This window comes from Artemia franciscana, chromosome 5 (genome assembly GCF_032884065.1).
Source record: "Artemia franciscana chromosome 5, ASM3288406v1, whole genome shotgun sequence".
NCBI classification, from domain to species: domain Eukaryota; kingdom Metazoa; phylum Arthropoda; class Branchiopoda; order Anostraca; family Artemiidae; genus Artemia; species Artemia franciscana.
This window is the reverse complement of record NC_088867.1, coordinates 48,707,903-48,728,080: the sequence shown is the minus strand read 5'-3', so window position 1 is coordinate 48,728,080 and position 20,178 is coordinate 48,707,903. Positions and strand designations below refer to the sequence as shown.

General features: G+C 35.9%; 1 protein-coding gene across 1 annotated transcript in view; it reads right to left on the bottom strand.

The window, feature by feature from the left end:
• LOC136027532 (zinc metalloproteinase nas-7-like) overlaps positions 1-20,178 on the bottom strand; it is a 56,865-nt gene that overhangs the window by 20,447 nt on the left and 16,240 nt on the right. The window contains exon 4 of the mRNA XM_065704883.1: positions 15,548-15,716. Coding sequence (XP_065560955.1) covers positions 15,548-15,716 — 169 coding nt within the window. The remainder of the gene's footprint in view (positions 1-15,547; positions 15,717-20,178) is intronic.

Here is a 20,178-nt window from a genome sequence, read left to right as displayed (position 1 = left end):
AGGTTTAGCCAAACATTTGGTTTCTCTAGTTCACTTAGGATCGTGTGAATCAAGTGTACAAGGTAATGGGTGGTGGAGGTTTTTCTTAAATTACCAAACTGTCGGATGTCAATGCATGGTATAATTTTAATTTTAAGCCAGTCACAAAGGAACCCTTCGTAAAGCTTAGAAAAAACTGGAGTGAGTGGAATAGGACGCATGTTGGTTATAGTCAGACTGGAAGATTTCTTTGGGATGGGTGTTATAAAACCTAGTTTCCAGCAACTTGGGAATTTACCAGATTTTGTAATTTGGTTAAAAATATCAGATAAAGGTCCAGCAATTGTGTCTGAAAAGGCTTTAATCAAGTCAATTGGGATGTCTAATGGGCTAGTACTTGATTTTTTGAGCTTTTGGATTTTATTTATAATATCAGAGGGAGAAATTTGGGGGAAAGAGGTGGAGGGAGGAATACTTTGATCTGAGCCAGTGAAAGGGGGGAGACTTTGTACTATAAATGTTATCGTTTGTACCCGTTGCGTAAACACTATTAATTCAGTTAAAGCACTGAAAGCCTCTGTAATTTTATCTGATATGTCAGACCTTCTCCCGGTGAGTGTTCTTCTGGATTTAGGGAGAGTTAATACACGTTTGGAATGCTAGAGATAATACTTCACATAAACAATATGAGATTTTAAGCTACTACGTGAACTAATTAATAGTAACGATTGGAGTCTACTTTACGGTTCAAATGATGTTAATGTTGCATTTTCTAAATTTATTTCTGATATGACACGGCTCAGAGAGGAGGCTACTACAACTAAGTTTATGCATGGGAAATATTCAAACAAAATTGGATTACCGATGGATTTTTTATTTCAATTAAGTATAAGAATATAAAATATAAGAGGTATTTAAAAATTCCAAGTGATGCCTCTTTTGAAGAATATAGAGCATATAGAAATAAGTTAAATTCGATTGTTAGATATGCAAAGAGAATATATTATAAAGATAAGTTTATTCAGTATAAGTCAGATATGAAAAAATTTGGCAGTTGATTAATGAAAGAATTCGACCTAGCCATAAATCTAGATCTAGTGTTAATTGCCTGGAAGTTGGTGGAAGGAAGGTAACTGACCGTAAAGAAATCCTGAATATTTTGGGAGATTATTTTATTCAGTAGGAAAATAGCTTATATCGGATTTTTTTTTCTCCATTGTTAAATGACCCTACCATTTCTTTTGATAATGATCATCAAACTGAAAACCCTTTTGATTTTTCTGAAACGAAGCCCCAACATGTGAAAACAATTATCGTGAAGCTTAAAAATAGCTCTTCGTCTGATGACTTTGTTTTTTTTTTTTACTCGAATATTAAAGCAGGTAGCTACTGATGTTGCCCCATTACTTGCACACATATATAACTTGTCATTTGTGCAGGGAGTTTTTCCTGATTTGTTGAAGAAAGCTAATGTTATTGCACTACATAAAGGCGGAATTAATAGTGATCCTTCAAATTATAGAGGTATATCACTTTTATCAGTGTTTAGTAAACTTTTGGAAAAGATAGTGAACTATCCACTCCATAATTATTTAATTGGGGAAAATATTTTTCATCCTTCTCAGTTTGGTTTCATTAAAGGGAAATCAACGGAGTTGACGATTCATCCACTTCTGCTTGAGATAAATGATGCAATCGACAGTGATCAGTATGCGTTGGCGGTATTTCTTGATGTCGCCAAGGCCTTTGACAAAGTTGACCATCGTCTGTTGTTAATGAAACTCCAAAAATATGGTTTTGCTTCAAAATCCTTAAATTTTTTTTAAACTTATCTTACAGGTAGAAAACTTGAATGTCATGATAAAATTAATGGTATCCGTTCAGAAAGTTTTTTGACAAGTTGTGGGGGCCCTCAGGGATCTGTCCTTGGACCAACCTTATTCCTTCTGTTTATAAATGATTTTCCCGATGTATTGCCGCTTTGTAAAATTGTAATGTTTGCAGATAATGTTGTTGTTTTTGCATCCCAACCTGATTTATCCATAATTTTTCATAATCTTAATAACACACTTTTATCTGCAGGGGATTGGTACGCCAGAAATTTACTTTCGTTAAATGAGAAGAAATGTCAATATATGCTGTTTTCTCGATCTGGTTCTCAGAAAACGGAACAGTTTTCTCTTTATATAAATGATAGGGTACTAAAACGTGTTGATCAATTTAAATATCTTGGAATTATTTTGGATGAAAATCTGTCTTTCCGCGAACATGTGAAAATAATGTCTCTAAAATCTCGCAAAATATCGGCATTCTTTCTCGTTTACGCCATTTTTTCCCAAGGGATATTTTAAAGACAATATATTTTTCTTTTGTTAATCCATATTTTCTTTATTGTGTTTCTGTTTGGGCATCAACTTTTCCTTCAACGTTTAAACCTCTTGAAATTCTACAAAATAAATCCCTTAGATCAATTTTTAATATTAATAATAGATCCTCAGTTAGCCATCTTTATGGCTCTTCTGGTTTCTTTTCTGTTCATCAACATCATTTTATTGTCATTTCTAATATTTGCCACAATTATATTTTTGGACAACTGTCACTAAATTTCCCAAGATTATTCCCGACAAATTCACAATTCCACAATTACCCAACATCTCATAGTTCTGATTTTTCTTTTGAAATTTGGCCAACGGTGCGAGCGACATTTAGTTTGGGTCATACTGGTCCGAAAGTTTGGAATTTAATCCCAATAGCTCTGAGAAATTGCAATGATAGAATTCAATTTCTGAAGCTATTAAGAAATCATGTTCCTGGTCTCCCGTAATATTTTCCGTTGTGAGTGCTGAAGTTTGATTTCCGTAAGAAGTGCACATTAGTTTAAGCTGAAGTAATGACGGTTTTTTCGTTTGTCTTTTTTTTTTGGTGATATACAGCGCGCTTAAGTATGCCATTAGGCATTTGCACTGTTTGTTAATATGGTTTAATTCTTGTTGTAAATAAACATGTATCCATCTATTTATCTATCTATGCTTATTCGTTTATACTAAACTTACTTTTGAAGTCAAGCTCACATGGAGTACTATCTTTGACTTCAAGCCTTTAATTTGTATTTAAACTAAACTACATATTGAGTGAAGGAGTTGAGTTTTGCTGGGATTTATTTATTTGGATTATTTTATAGCCGTTAACCGCGGTTCAAGCATCTGGATTATTCAAGACATTATTTGTTCAACACATCAGATTATTTGTTTACATAATGATCCGATTTACAATGGTATGTATTTTCCATCCTTTTGCTTCCCTCTTCTTTTAAGGGACGGAAATGGATAAATGCCTCCTCCTTAAATACCTTAGATAGGCATTTTCTCAACTTATGTTGTTACTACGTTTCTTTAGTGGGGTCGCTTTTTTGTAGACCAAAGATGCTGCAAAGGCAATAGCAAATTACAATTGCATTTGCAATTCCGTTGCGATTCTGCTGGACTTTCCCAATAGGCAAAACTCAAAATGTTTGAAAATGTACTAGTTCCCCGTTTTGCCTACAAGAACCATTCAAATTTGAATTATCAACTTGATGGAAGTGATAAAAGACTTGAGAAACTGGACTAATTGTAGTAAAGTCAAGACAAATAGTCTCCGTGAGAGGCAAAGCTGGCATAACTTTTTCAGAGTTGAATAAAAAATTATTATTTTCAATTCTTGAAAATAGTCTATCATCTATTTATAGTCTATCGTAGAGGGCAGAACCAAGGTAGATACTTATAGATTAGTTGTAATTCAAATATTCTATCCATTCTGGGAGCCATTGGAAGACTACTAGAGACCAAAAATGATTCAAAGATTTACGACCGACCATGCGTCCACAGGATTTGCAGGCAAATGGGCGACTGAGATTTTTCATATTATGTGAGCTTTGCCTATGGGAAAGCCCACTGGAATTGCGATGGGACAATCGCAGTGACTGCAAATTCAGTCACTCCCATTTTTGACTTTGCACAGAAGCAACCTGGATATTAGATTATTCATTAAAACCATTATATGGAGCAAACAGCTGCCTTGTACCATCATTCAACTCGGTAAACTTCAAAGTGTGATAGATCTCCACAATACAGTTGACATTTGTTGAAGCAAACTAATGTTTTCTGATTTACGACCGACCATGCGTCCACAGGATTTACAGGCAAATAGGCGACTGAGATTTTTTCATATTATGTGAGCTTTGCCTATGGGAAAGCCCACTAGAATTGCAGTGGGGGTGACTGCAGGGACTGCAAATTCAGTCACTCTCATTTTTGACTTTGCATAGAAGCAACCTTGATATTAGATTGTTCATTAAAAACATTATATGGAGCAAACAGCTGCCTTGTACCATCATTCTACCTGGTAAACTTCAAACTGTGATAGATCTCCACAATACAGTTGACATTTGTTGAAGCAAACTAATGTTTTCTGATTTACGACCGACCATGCGTCCACAGGATTTACAGGCAAATAGGCGACTGAGATTTTTCATTTTATGTGAGCTTTGCCTATGGGATAGCCCACTAGAATTGCAGTGGGGGTGACTGCAGGGACTGCAAATTCAGTCACTCCCATTTTTGACTTTGCACAGAAGCAACCTTGATATTAGATTATTCATTAAAAACATTATATAGAGTAAACAGCTGCCTTGTACCATCATTCAACTTGGAAAACTTCAAACTGTGATATATCTCCACAATACCGTTGACATTGTTGAAGCAAACCAATGTTTTCTGACGATATAGTCGCGTATTTGATTCAATCAATCTAATTTTTAGTATTGAACTTATCAGCCAAGGCTAACGTAGTGCTTATAAGGCCATGACGATGTTTTTCCCTCAATAAATTCTTGTTGGCGTCGATGAGAGTATCATCTAGCCAGCATGTCTGGATTTCTAAAATCTCTTCATGACTGCTTGATAATTGCAATGTACCAACCTCAACATCCAGGAACCATTGATTTTTGCGAAGTTTCTATTCCATCTACTGGTGAGCTTGTCACTTCACTATCATCATCATCTAGGGAATTTTCATTTATCATGTATATATCAAACTGTTTGTGGTAACCAACCGTAAGTAAGGAGCAACCCGGTTAAATAGTAACCAAAATTCTAAAAAACGGAATTTTGGTACCAATAGATATGTACATTAAAAGATTTGTATTCTTATGTTGATTTTAAATCTACAAGTTTCATTAAGTTTAGTCTTACTCATCAAAAGTTACGAGACTGAGAAAATTTGCCTTATTTTCGTAAAAAGGGGAAAAAACCCCTAAAAGAATCTTAATGATTCTTAATGAGTCTCAAGGGATCTTAATGAAAATCACACCATCAAATTCAGCGCATCAGAGAACCGTACTGTAGACGTTTCAAGCTCCTAGCTGCGAAAATGGGGAATTTTGTATTTTTTGCCAGAAGAAGTATCACGGAGGCGTGTTTTTTTGTTGTTTTTTTTTTGCTTGTTTTTTTTCCCAGGGTTGATCGTATCGACCCACTGTTCCTAGAATATCACAAGAAGGCTCATTCGAACGAAAATTAAAAGTTTTAGTGCCTTTGTAAATGACCAAGAACCTGGAGGGCAATTAGGCCCCCTCCCACGCTCATTTTTTTCAAAGTCAACGAATCAAATTTTGAGATAGCTATTTTGTACAGCATAGTGAAAAATCTAATAACTATAGCTTGGAGGATGACTTAATCCCCAACAGTCCCCGGGGAAGAGCTGCAAGTTATAAGCTTTGCCCATTATTTACATATAGTATCGGTTATTGAGAAGTATACAGACGTTTTCGAGGGATTTTTCTAGTAAAGGTTCGGGGGAAGGCGTTATTCAAAAAATCATCAGAAATTAAATAAAAACAAGTGAAGAAACAAGTGAAAATACTAGTTTTCTCAACTGAAAGTAAAGAGCAACATTAAAACTTAAAACGAACAGAAATTCTTACGTTTATGAGGGGGTTCGTACCCTCATTAATACCTCGCTCTTTACGCTAAACTTTTTTGAGTACTTTCAAAAGAGCTATTTATTTTAAATAAACGGCCTTTGTGATTCAGGGGCCATTCTTAAAGAATTGGAACAAAATTCGAACTTTAACGTAAAAAGCGAGGTGTTGACGAGAAGGTGAACCCCTCATATACGTAATAATTTCTGCTCGTTTAAAGTTTTAATGGTATCCCTTACTTTCAGTTGAAAAATATGTTGTTGTTTTTTTATTTAATTCTCCTTAAGAAGAGAACAACAAGCAACAACATGCTTCGCTAATTCCTTGTTATCCTTGTATTCTAGGTATCTAATAACAATGTTTGAAAGGCCTCTCGTGTATAACAATGTTTGTAATAACAATGTAACTAATAACAATGTTTACTAGCCTCTCGTGTTTCTCCTTTTTCTAGAGAGCTATATAGCAAGCATCAGAATATCATCTTTTAAATTGGCTCCCCCTCCCCTCCATAAGTACAATTCAATCGATTAATGTCCATAAATTTTCTCTGAGTCCTTTGACTTTAGCCTGTGAATTCCCAACGCCTTATAGGAAAGTCAAGTCAGTCTAAGGACCAGCAGAAAAAGTCCTCACAAAGACCACGCCTTAGCCAAGAGAAATGGTTAAAAAGAAGTAGAGATAAAACAAATAGAAATAATAGTAAAAGAAATAGAGATAAAAAGAAGACGTTGAAACTCATTAAGGATGTTCGATACCAAAAATGTCATTTTGCGATCCTCAGCGTCGGCTAACAGCATCAAAGACAAAGGGTCCTTTGGCAAATTTTCTCATCACTACAGGAAGATTCTGAAGCAATTTGGGCATAAACTGATATGGGATCTTAGATGTGTCAACAGTCCGAAAAGCTAACGAGAGGTTAGTTTAAAGCAAAGTAAACTTGTAATCTTTTGCTAATTGTTATACGAAACGCTGCCTAATCAATGTGTCTACAGCATAAATAATTTATATTCTGTGTTTGCAAAGACTTCAAACAAGGTATTTAACACAACAGGAAACTTAAAAAGCTGTAAATTTATTCCTGAATTTAAAAAATAAATTTCTGCTCCGTTCAATCGAAAAAACAAAATTTACACTTTCTAATGATGCGAGTTTCATTATATCTGAATATCTCAATCTCTGGCACAAAACCGGAGAAGTTAAATGATTTTTTTTAAGATTCCGGGGGAGGTAGGTGTCGGCTTTTAGTTTTTAATGGCACTTGGTATTAACCAAGTGACATATGGCAATCGCAAATTCTGTCGGTCTGTCGGTATGTCTGTCTGTCGTTCTGTCTGTCTGTCGGTCAAGGTTTTGCTACTTTAGGCACTTTCAGGTAAGCTAGGACGATGAAATTTGGCAGGCGTATCAGGGACCGGATTAGATTAAATTAGAAATCGTTTTTTCCCAATTTGACCATCTGGGGGGAGTGGGGGGTCAGTTAATTCAGAAAAAATAGAAAAATTGAAGTAATTTTAACTTACGAACGGTTGATCAGATCTTAATGAAATCTGATGTTTGGAAGGGGATCCGACCGGATCCGGTGACATTGGTGGGGGAGTTGGGAGGGGGAAACCTAAAATCTTGGAAAACACTTTGAGTGGAGGGATTGGGATGAAACTTGGTGGGAAAAATAAGCACAAGTCCTAGATACATGATTGACATAACCGGAACGGATTAACTTTCTTTGGGGTAGTTGGGGGGGGTTGATTCTGAAAAATTAGAAAAATGAGGTATTTCTAACTTACGAACGGGTGATCGGATCTCAATGACATTTGATATTTAGAAGGATATTGTGTCTCAGAGCTCTTACTTTAAATCCCGACCGGATCTTGTGACATTGGGGGGAGCTGGGAGGCGAAACCTGAAATCTGGGGGGAGGGGAAACTGGAAAGGATCCGCTCTCTTTGTGGTAGTTGGGGGGGGGGGGGTAATTCTGAAAAATTAAAAAAATGAGGTATTTTTAACATACGAACAGGTGATCAGATCTCAATAAAATTTGATATTTAGAAGGATTTCGTGTCTCAAACCTCTTATTTTAAATCCCGACAGGATCTGGTGACACTGGGGGGAGTTTGGGGTGGGGGAACCTAAAATCATGGAAAACGCTTAGATTGGAGGGATCGGGATGAAACTTGGTGGAAAAAATAAGCAGAAGTCTTAGATAACTGATTTACATAATTAGAACGGATCCTTTCTATTGGGGAGGGGGGTTAATTCTGAAAAATTAGACCAAATGACATATTTTTAACTTACGAAGGAGTGATCGGATCTTCATGAAACTTCATATTTAGCAAGACCTCGTAACTCAGGTCTCTTATTTTAAATCTCAACCGGATCCAGCGTCATTGAGGGGGGGGGCAGCTGAGGGGACCAGAAATCTTAGAAAATACTTAAAGCGGAGAGATCAGGATGAAACTGGATGGGAAGAATAAAAACCTGTCTAAGATACATGACTGGCATAACCGCACCGGATCTGCTCTCTTTGGTGGAGTTGGGGGGAGGGGGGTAATTTTGAAAATTGAGGTATTTGTAACTTATGAAAGGGTGACCAGATCTTAATGAAATTTGATATTTAAAAGGATCTTGTGCTTTAAAGCTCTAATTTTAAATTCCGACCAGATCCTGTGACATTGGGGGAAGTTGGAGGGGAAAATCTTGGAAAACACTTGGACTGGAGGAATCAGGATGAAGCTTGGTGGATAGAATAAGCAAATGTCCTTGATACGTGATTGACATAACCGTACTGGATTCGCTCTCTTTGGGGGAGTTGGGGGGAGGGGTTCAGTGATTTGGCGAGTTTGGTGCTTCTGGACGTGCTAGGACGATGAAAATTGGTAGGCGTGTCAGGGAGCTACACAAATTGACTTGATAAAGTTGTTTATCCAGATTCGACCATCTGGGGGGGCTAAAGGAAGAGGAAAGATTAGAAAAATTAGGTATTTATGACTTACGAGTGGGTGATCGGATCTTAATGAATTTAGATATTTAGAAGGACATTGTGACTCAGATTAGATTTTAGATTAGATTAATTTATTTCAAAAACATGTATACAAAACATTTTGCTGCACCTGCTAAGAAAGCCCTTTTGGGCTTGTTGGCAGCAGGTGGCAGTCATCTCTACTCTACATATTACTACATACAAAGATTCTACTTATGACACTCACGCATTATTACTATACTTTTGCATCATTACCATACTATTCTTTTGCAAGGAAGAATCTCTTAACAACAGCTTTGAAGGAAGCCAAATGACTCGAATTTCTTGTTTCAATTGGAATAATATCCCATACAGAGGGGGTAAAATTTCTAATCACGAAAGAAGCTCTAGCCGTATTTCTAAATGGGTGTACCAGATTTGATGCCCCTCGTGTATTGTGGCTATGAAGATCACAATTAATGGAGAAAAAATTTTCGAAAGAAGAGGGAAGTATATTATTAATAAATTTATATGTGAAAATACTAACTTGGTAGTCTCTTGTTTTTGAAATATCAAAAAGTTGATTCTTAGTATAAAGTTCATTAATATTATGAGTAAATAAAGTTTTAGGTGATAAAAGTTTAACGGCTTTATTTTGGATTCTTTGAATTTTTTATAACATGATACAAAATTACTAGCCCATAAAGAGCAACCATAGCAAATATACGGGTAAAAAATAGCAAAATAAAGTAACCGAAGAATTTTATAGGATACTAGGTTTTTAACTCGGCGAAGCACCCCCAGAGATCTGGACAACTTTGAAGCTATAATATTTGAATGTGTTTTCCATGATAGATTTTCATCAATCATAAAACCTAAATACTTTGTTACCTTTACTCTTTTTATTTGATTTCCGTTTATTATTAATTCTAAATTAGTTTCAATACTAGATATCCAAGAAAATAGAATGTAGTTAGTTTTATTATAATTTAATGTCAAAAGATTGAAATCTGGCCACTCAATAAACTCGGTCATTGCCTTTATCATTTTATCAAAAAGTAGATCAACTGATGGAGCAGCTACAAGTAAAATAGTATCGTCTGCAAAAAGGATTATACCAGCCTCTGACAAATAATACTTAATCCGATCAATAAATATTAAAAATAAAAGAGGACCTAGTATAGAGCCCTGGGGTACTCCGCAAGTTATCGTACTAGCTTTAGAAGTAAAATACCCATTCACCACAACCTGCTTTCGGTCACTTAAATAAGATTCAAACCAAGACAAACTCTTTCCGGTAACACCGATTTTTTCCAGCTCAAGTAATAACTGTTTATGGTCAATCGTATCAAAAGCCTTTTTCAAATCCAGGAATAAAGCAGCTGGAATCAGACCCGCTTCAAACGACGTATTTACCCAGTCAACAAGTTTAATGGTTGCCATTTCTGTGGACTTTTTTTTCTAAAACCAAATTGAGTATTTATAAGAATTGTATTATTTTCAACGTAATCAGTTAGCCTGGATCCTATCACCTTTTCATATATTTTTGAAAAAAAAGGGAGGATAGAAATGGGTCTTTTGTTTGAAGGGTCGTCTCTTTTACCTCCTTTGTACAATGGTATTATTTTAGCCACCTTCAAAACTTCCGGGAAAATTCCTTTTTCCATAGACTTATTAATCAAATTGCATACAACTGGTGTTAAAACTGATTTAACTGATTTAGCAATCTTAAGAGAAATCCCGTCTACACCACTTGAGTTTGATTGGATTTTACTGATAATTGTACTCACTTCACTTATGCTACAAGCATTAAAAACCAGCTGATTTTCTACTGGAATTTCCGACTGAACTATTTTGGGAGGCCGCTTAATTCTTTTCCGAGCATCGTCACAAAGTTTCGCTCCCTCACTAGAAAAATAATCACATAAATAATTCGCAACATCATTTGGGGTAGTCAAATTCCCCCTCTCTGTTTGTAATTTATTAATAACTTCTATTTTACCCTTTTGACCCAGGAGTGAATTTACCGTTTTCCATGTTTTTTTCATATCACATTTATGGTTTATAAATTCATTTTGTAAATACATTTTTTCAGCTTTCCGTTTTAATCCGTTTAAAGTATTCCGGTAATTTTTAAACTGCTGAAAATTAATGACAGATGGTTCCCCTAGGTATATTTTATACAATTCATTTTTCCGACTTATAGAATTTAGAATGCCCTGTGTAATCCATGGTTTCTTAGGGAATTTCGTACTACCTCTTTTAAGTCTTCTTAGAGGACACGTATCATTCAATATCTTTGTAAATATTGCAACAAAAATATCATACGCAACCGACGGGTTATCTTCTTCAAAAACTGGAGTAAAATCTGCATCATCCATTTCTCTCTCAAATTTTTTTAAATTATCATTTCTTAAATCACGAAAATATGTTTTATTTATTTGACCACTCTCATTTATAATCCTGTAAGATTTTTTTACTTTACTAAGAAGAAAAAGATGGTCGGATCCATCCGTGAGTAGAACATCAGCATACGAACTTTCAAGCAGCTTTCCATCCACAAATATATTATCGATAAGAGTCGCAGACTTATCAGTTACTCGTGTAGGAATAGTTACCAGGGGTACTGGAATGATGAAATCATAGAGTTAAGAAAATCTAGGCGGCTTGTACTTTTAAGGAGGTCATTATTGAAATCCCCCATTACTACTTTATATTTATGATCATTACTAAATTTCTCCATTAAATGCTCCATTTCCTCAATAAAAACATCCTCATTAAATGACGGTGTCTTATAAACTAAACCAACAACTACATTTTTATCAGATTTATCTTCTATTTCAATAAAAAGAGTCTCAAGTCTTCCTTCAAGCCAAAGTGTGAGATCCTCCCTTACCCAATACGAAACTCCTTCCTTTATCAACAAAGCCAGACCGCCTCGCTCCATAACCTGTCGTTCTTTTCTTTCACTAACATATCCTGGAAACTGGAAATCCCACACTGAAAAAGTATCCCTATTCGATACAAATGTCTCACATAGTCCTATTACTAACGGTGTTTCTTGCATATCACTTAATATGTTACACAGTGTAGGGTATGCAGTCCTAAGGCCTTGGCAATTCCAAAATGCAAAAATAGTATCTTCTTTGACCGACCATTTCTTCAGCGACTGACTATCCAAAAAATTACTAGCTTTCATAGCTTGAGTATTATTTCCTTCACTTAAACCATCATTTGCAATAGGGATGGATAATAATTGGTCAACAGACAGCCGATTACTTTCTAAGTTTGAAAGCCTGTCAGTCATACTATTCATGATAATACACTAGTATGCTCAATAGTGCGAAATCTTTGATATCTTAATGACGAAACAAACAAAAAAGTTTTTGACACGAGATTAGCGAAACAAGCAGCCAACCCCAAATAAACGAAAGAACTGAGGATGGATTCAACATGTCAGTACTGGTCACTGATCAGGTCATTCAGAGACCTAATTTTCAAGATGGCTGAACTGTTTTCCGGTTTGGCTAGCACACGGCCACCATCAGTCCAAACATTCCGAGCTCCAAATTTGTCGCGTGCCAGATTCAGCAGTTGCTTACGTTTTGGCGTTAAATACTCAGATATAAATACTTTCGATCGGGCGAGCTTCTTTTTGTTCATGAACACGCGCTTTGCACACTCAGATGAATGAAAAGTGACGAGAACAGGCGGCATAACATTTTCCGCTGGTAAGCGCTCAGTTGACTTGATGTCACTAGCAAGCACACGGATCTCCATCTTAGCATTGAATAGCTCTAGAACGCTATTGGGCAGCGTTTCTCCACCTAGCTGAGACAGTCCATGGATTAGAAGAACGTTCGATCTTCTTTCCTGTTCCAAATCGTCGTTGCGGTATTCTAGAATTTCGATGCGATTTTCTAGCGCCGTTATTTGAGCTCAGAGCTCTTATTTTAAATCCTGACCGGCATTAAGCCTCTGATTTTCCTTTAAATCAATCTAATGATTCTTAGAATTTTGTTAGAGCTCATACCATATGAGCTCTTGGCTATTAGCTCTTCTTGCCTCATCACAAGTGCCATATGAGCTCTTAGCTCTTGTTTGTTGTTTATTCTGATCTCTTATCTAAGCTATAAAAGTTAGGGCAAGACCGCCCAACTAATTCTCAATAGTTTGGCCACACAAACTAAAAATACTTGTAATAGACGAGATTAGGGTGATTCGGGTGATTCCTTAAGGTATTGATTGTCTTAAAAACGCATTATTAGCAAACCCACAAGGGTTGTCAGAAACATGCCATCGATTCAATGGGGAAAATGGTTGGTGTAGCCATGACAGTTTTTACAAGGATAAATAAAACAATAGCATTTCTTTATAGCAAGAAAAATTAATGACGATTTATTCGATGAAGTATAAAACGACGTTGCTGTTTTTGATGGCAATGAAAGTCAGTGACCATTCGTCAAGTGGGACCAAAACGGTGACAATTTGTCCGATAGAAAAATTATGAGGGTTTTTCTGATGACAAGAAAAACAATAACAGTTTATCCAATGACAAAAGAAAACAATTACAGATTGTTGCTGGCAGAAAGAACCGATGCCGTGTTGTCCTACGACAGTCTTGGTAATGACAGAATCTATGGCAAAAAAAAAGAACGATGACAAAATTATGTTATGGTGAAATGCCGGGACGCTAAACGGACGCATCTTTATTTGTGTTAGGTTCAGAGCATTGGAACGTATGATCGGCGTAATTTACAACTAACCTCGGCTGGCCAACCCTAAGCAACACTTTGATGATAATAGACCGTTTTGCAACAACTCAGAAGAAATGAAGATCAGAAACTTATTTCAAACACATGTAAAATATACAAAGCTATTACTCTGTGAAAACCCAAAGAAATCATTTGTGGAATCACGTGCAAGTGTTGTGTGAAGTGCAACATGCACGAAAATTTTTGGAAGGTAGTGCTTTGTTTTTCAAAGAAGTACTCTTTGGGAGTCCTGATTAGTACCATTAATTCTTTTCGAGTGGTAAGACTAACCAAACAAGTGCCCTTTCCTGGCAGACATGCTATGCTAGATTAGGTGCTGAGGCCTGTCAACGCTTGGGTCCTTACCACCCTTTGATTAGAATGTGTTGATTGTGTTGTTTGTGTTATTTTGTTTTTCTTTCCTTAACGTTTTTACTCCGCTTAAATTGTCAAAACAAGCGGGTAACAAATAAATTATTAATTATCATTATTATAGTCATATTCGCAGGGCAAACTGATGGAGATACTAGTGACTCAGATAAATTTTATTTACAGTTACAAGAGCAAATAGACAGAGTACCAGGTAGAAATATGGTGTTTTTACTAGGAGATTTTAACACCCAGGCTGGTAGAAATAGTGATAGATGGCATCCTAGCGTAGGTAAATTTGGTGTAGGAAAGGAAATAGTAATGGCTACAGACTTTTGCAATTTTGTAGGTATATAAAATTTGTTAAGTTTAATTTGACCCATAAAACGCTAAGCACCTGAGAGAATTTGTGTGATTATTGAAAAGCGGGGATCCCCGGCCCCCCCACAGACACAAAAAAAAAATCCAGGAATCTTAATGAAAATTTAATCGTCAGATTCAGCGTATCAGAGAACTGTACTGTAGAGGTTTCAAGCTAACAACTGCAAAAGAGTGGAACTATGTACTTTTTGTTAGAAAAAAAAAAATCAGGGATGCGTGCTTATTTGTTGTTTTTCCCCAAGGGTGATCGTACCGACCCATTGGGCCTAGAGCATCGGTAGAGGGCTCATTATCACGGAAAAAAATTCTAGTGCCCTTTTCAAGCGACCAAGAAAATTAGAGGGCAACTAGGCCCCTCCCACGGCTCTTTTATCCCAAAATCGTCCGTTTTTTTTCTAGGTAGATTCTGTAAGATCAATGCTCCAGGATGATCGGGAGAGAGCTCATTTGAAAGAAAACAAATAGTTGTAGTGATCATTTTAAGTGATAAAAAAAATTGGAGGGCAACTGCCCGTAACCTTTTTTCCCCAAAGTCATCCGATCAAAATTTTGTGATAACCATTTTCTTTGCCATAGTTGAAAGGTCCAGTTACTATGTCTCTTGGGATGACTCAACCCCCCCCCACCATTATATTCTAAGACCACACTGGCTATACATGGCGTATGAAACAAAGAAAAGAAAGGATATAATAAATGAAAAATAAAATCAACTAGGTGAGAAAAAAACGAGGATTTTATCAGCCAGTAGCAAAGTATGAAAACGAAAACTAAGTAAATATTTTGACGAAGACCTCCGCCAAGTCGTCCTCAGTGCTCAGAAAAAGAAAGAAAAAAAAGACAAGATCTAACCTTTTGAAGTGAACTCTACAAGAAGAGAGAAGACACTGAATAAAAAAAGAAAAAGCAGCCATAATCATTGAAATTCATCAATGTATTAATTGCATTAAAATTTTGTGGAATTTAGTCTTGGAGAAGGTAGGAAGTAGATGACAAAACAAAAGCTTACATAGAAATCTGCAGACCCCCCCCCCCTAAAATTGTTCATAGGTTCCTTAATACAAAATAATAGGGAGATACATTGTACTATATGTAGCAGGGCCTATAAAAGAGCTAGGTATGGATTCTAAGCTCATCCAGTTTTTGATATACCTGCCTCAATGTTTTCCTCTAAAATTGTTACATAGTCGTCTCTATCCCATCGAGACTGCTCATGATAGAAACCAATGGCGTGCATAAGCTCGTGGATTGGAGTCCCAGTATATAAGACACAGCTTCCGGTTTGAAGATTCACCACTTGAACATTCCCAATCCGACCGATCTGTGAAAGAAAATTCAAAATTTTTAAGCTAGACAAGAACTAATGAGAAATTTATAGGTTCAAAATGCTTAAAATTATCACTAAAAAGAACAAAAGCAAAACGAAACATGCCTACATACGTGAGCTGGATGCCCTAGTTGCAAAGTCAAGCGAGCGGGTGTGAAATGTAAAATGCAAATATGCCGACTTAAGCGCTAGTTCTCTCTTTGAATAGTATTTTAAAATTCAGACATCAGTTTTTCTAACCACAGGGCTGCAGTGAAATACTTAGGGATCTGTTTTCTCAGCTTATATTTTAGAGAAAGAGAAAAAAAAATAAATAATTAGTTATTAAGTAAAATCACGTAAAACAATTTTCATATACTGTTTTCAAAGTCCATCATAAAACATTTGTTTTTTGTGTGTGTTTTGTCTTTGTGTCTCCTATGAAAACTTCTGGTGTTTCATGGGTAGATGGGGCCAACGCAAGCGCTTCAAGTATAGTGAGATGTAAAAGCAAAGTCTAACATTTTGTCTGTTTCTGGTGACTTAGCGCTGCAATAACGCCTTAACTGCAGTATACTGTTCTTTAAATTTCTGCATTGCTCTTTTCTTTTCTTTTTCAAAACAGAATGTATAAACCAAAAATAAAAACCAAAAACACGAGAGGTAAATTAAAAAAACAAAAACAAGAAAATATCATGCTTTGTGGGCACATTATTGGTTCCCAAACATCTTGGTTTCAGAGTACGTTGACCACCCGCCAATCAGGTTGCGCCCTTCCTTGCGTTAGGAATAAGCATTGACAGTGTTTCTGTTTTCTGTTTGTGTTCTGTTTTCAAAGCACTTGCTTCTGTTCTGTTCATACAAAAAAATAGAAACAGAACAGAAACCGATGATCTTTTTTTTTATTTGTCTGTTCTGTTCTGTTTCTGTTTTTATAATAGCTATTTTACCCTGTTTCTGTTTTTTTTTTTTTTTTGTAGCTGTTTTTTGTTCCGTTTCTGATTTTATTTTAGTGCTACGAGAATGAAATATTCGTGAATTTCAGAATTTAGAAAATAGGGATTTAAACCAAAATTTTAAATTATAAAGAAGCGTGGTTACACGCTTTTATTATAAAGGAGCGTGATTTTCATTTTGTATTGATTTGCATAATTACAGTAGTGCAAATTTATAAGAATCCAAGTAGGGGTGAAAAGTGCTTTTTTTTCATATTTACACCTTTGAAATAGTGTTAGATAAAGAGTTTTCGGAGGGAAGGGGGCTCTGCTCTTCCTTTGGGAATGAACCACGAAAACAGGCCACCATAATAAAAAAGCATGCCCACTCGTGTTCTTAAAACAAAAGTTTGAAGTGTTAGCAATATCAAGCTCATATACCCACTTAAACGTATAAGATTCATTAAGTTCAGCGTTACCCATAAAGAGCTACGAGCCTGAAAAAATTTGCCTGATTTTCAAAAAAGGGGGGAACACCCCCTAAAAGTCAAAGAATCTTGATAAAAATCAAACTGTCAGATTCAGCGTAATAGAAAACACTGCTGAAGATGTTTCAATCTTCGATCTGCAAAAATGTTGAATTTGTATTTTTAGTCAGAAGAAGGCTCATTAATGTGTGTTTTTTTTTCTATGGGTGATCACATCGAACCAATGGTTCTAGAAGATCAGATGGGGGCTCATTTGAAACAAAAATTAAATGTTCTAGTGCCAAAAAAAGATTGGTTTGACCGAAAAAATTGGACGGCAACTAGCCACCTCACACCCATTTTTTCCCCAAATTCGTTATAAATTTGTCCGCTGTTTACGCATAGAATTTGTGATTAGGAAGTATAATGATATTTTTCAGGGAGAGGGGGGGGGGGTTATTTTGTGCTCGGGTTAAGTTTCCATTGGAATACTTTTCTATATGGGGGAACGTTCCAGAGGTGAACATTTCAGGACAAATTTTACACTGAGGAGATTTGATAGAATTCCTATACACTTTTTTTAATTGTCTTACTTTCTCTTTGTCTATTCAATTCTGCATGTGGAAATGTTCTGGGGGAGTTGTCTGAGGGGAACTGTTAGCGTGTTTGGATCTCCAGGAAATAATTTCCACAGAAAGGGGAATTTTAAGAGTGATCGAAAAAACGATTGAAACTTAAAGTCTTTTTCAAATGAAATCATGCTAAGGAGAATTTTTCAGGCTGAATCTTCTGCGAGAAATTTAACAGGGGGGATTTCAGCGAGGATGGGATTATTTGGAAGGAATTTTGGGATGAGGGTGTATTTTATGGGGGATAAACTTTTCAAGGAGGAATTTCCCATTAGGGGAGGGAATTTCTTATCGAGGGTGAGCCAGATTAACCGGTATTATATGGAAAACAATCAAATATTAAATAAATTTTCTCTACTGAAAGTAAGGAGCAACAATAAAACTCAAAATAAACAAAAATTATTATGTATATGAAGGGGCTACCCCACCCCCTTCAATACCTTGCTCTTGGCGCTAAACTTCTGAAACACAGGGCTTATTTAGTTACAATGGGAAGCTTTTATTTATAAGTGCTAAGAACTTTAGCGTGAAGAGCAAGGTATTGAGGAGGGGAAAACCCCCTCCTATGCGGAAAAATTGCTGCTCCTTTGAGTTTTAATGTTGCTCCTTATTTTCAGTTGAAAAAACTTGTCTTTTAAATAATATCTGAGACCACACTGTGTGAATAATGGCAAAACGAGAAAAAAACATTAACAGGTGAGAGACAAAGATAATACAAGAGTCAAAAACATAGATTACAATGCAAAAATGCAAAATATTTAAGTCAAGACCTCCGCTTCACTATCCTCAGCGCACAATATTAAAAAAATACACGTAAAAATCCAAAGATTATATATATATATATAAAACAATTAAAAAAAACACAAAACTAAGATTTGAAGACCCTCTAAAAGTAACGGTGAAAGGATAATTGAATAAAAATAACATACAGAATGTATGTCAATTCAATTTTTCAATTTATGTAAAGTATTTTTAAAAGCCAATCGCTCCCTGGGTAAGATAATATCACGTATTCTGTTAAATTGCAAAATATGTTTTGTTGATTTATTCAAAAACGACCAGAATAAATTAGTTCATTATGAATGGGGCTTAAATAGGTTTCTCCAGTGTCTCTTTTGAGAGCTACCTTTCTATGAATGAGATTTTTTTTGTTTTTCTCAACTGCCTCCCTGAAAACTTGCATGAGACCTTTAACGAGCATTAATGGAGGTTTTGTCAAATAAAATGAAATGGTATGCTTTACCATAGAAATGTTAAGCCAAGGCGGAATAAAAAGTCTCATGCCTTTGGCGTAGTCCCATAGCTTTGTCGATCGAGGACCTGTGTTCCCACAACCTCTGCCCCAACTGCTGGTGGGTTCTTCCAACATAGAAACAACAACAACAAAACAGGGAACCCTATGAGCACCACTACCCAAAATGGGACTGCTTTTATCTTTACCGCTGTAAAAAAAAAAAAAAAAAAAAAAAAAACTCTGTATTTCATTAGAATTTTAAAGGTGGTATTTAGGTTATGTTTTTTTCAGAATTCTTTGCAGTTTTTCACTTAATTTGGTAAAATATGGGTCAAACGTCAAAGATTTTCTTATCACCCACCAAAGGGATGATATATGTTGGGGGTTGTGGAGCTGGTGTATCCTTTTCTGCCTTTCTTTCGTCTTTTTTCTATGATGGATTCCAGTAACTTTATGGTACAAACATTGTAAAACAAAATGTCCTTCAGATTATTCAGTTCTGGGACTATATGAGATTCTAAGCATATTCTTATTACATGAGCCACCGAAGATATAACTACTCCTCTTTTTACGCAAGGAGGGTGGTTTGAAGAGTAATGATGTGTAGGCTTTTTATAAATCAAAAACTCAAGACTGAGAGATTTATTGAGGTCAAGAGGTCTAGAAAGGGCATTTTATGATTATCTTCTAGTTCTAAGGTGAACTGAAGGTTAGAATCCGAAGTGTTAGGATAAGTCAAAAAAGTGTTAAGTACTATCTCTCCATGATCCCAAACAGAAATATCATCATCAACAAACCGGCCTCAAAATCCCAGTTCCCCATCGTGATATTTAAGTTTTGCTTATTTAAAATGTTACATGAATTCACCTGAAGGAAGCTTAAAAGGCTGTTAACTTGGTATCTTTTTTGGGCCCGTCCCCTACGCATGTTTTATACTTATGAGAAATATTGTCAGAATACAACACCTTCTATACAATGTGTAACATCACTGCAGTACTATAATGTATCTTTTTTTATCTTTAAATGCGTTTGAATGTGATGTCATTCACATGAAAAATGCTTTTTCAAAATTAAGAGTCTAAAATATAGTCGACCAAAGGGTGCCGGTACTACCCATAACCCACCAAAATATTACCATACCTCACAAGTGGGGCTTGCTCCCTACGTTGGGAAGCATAGGCAATTATTTTATTATCGAACTGTCTCTAATAA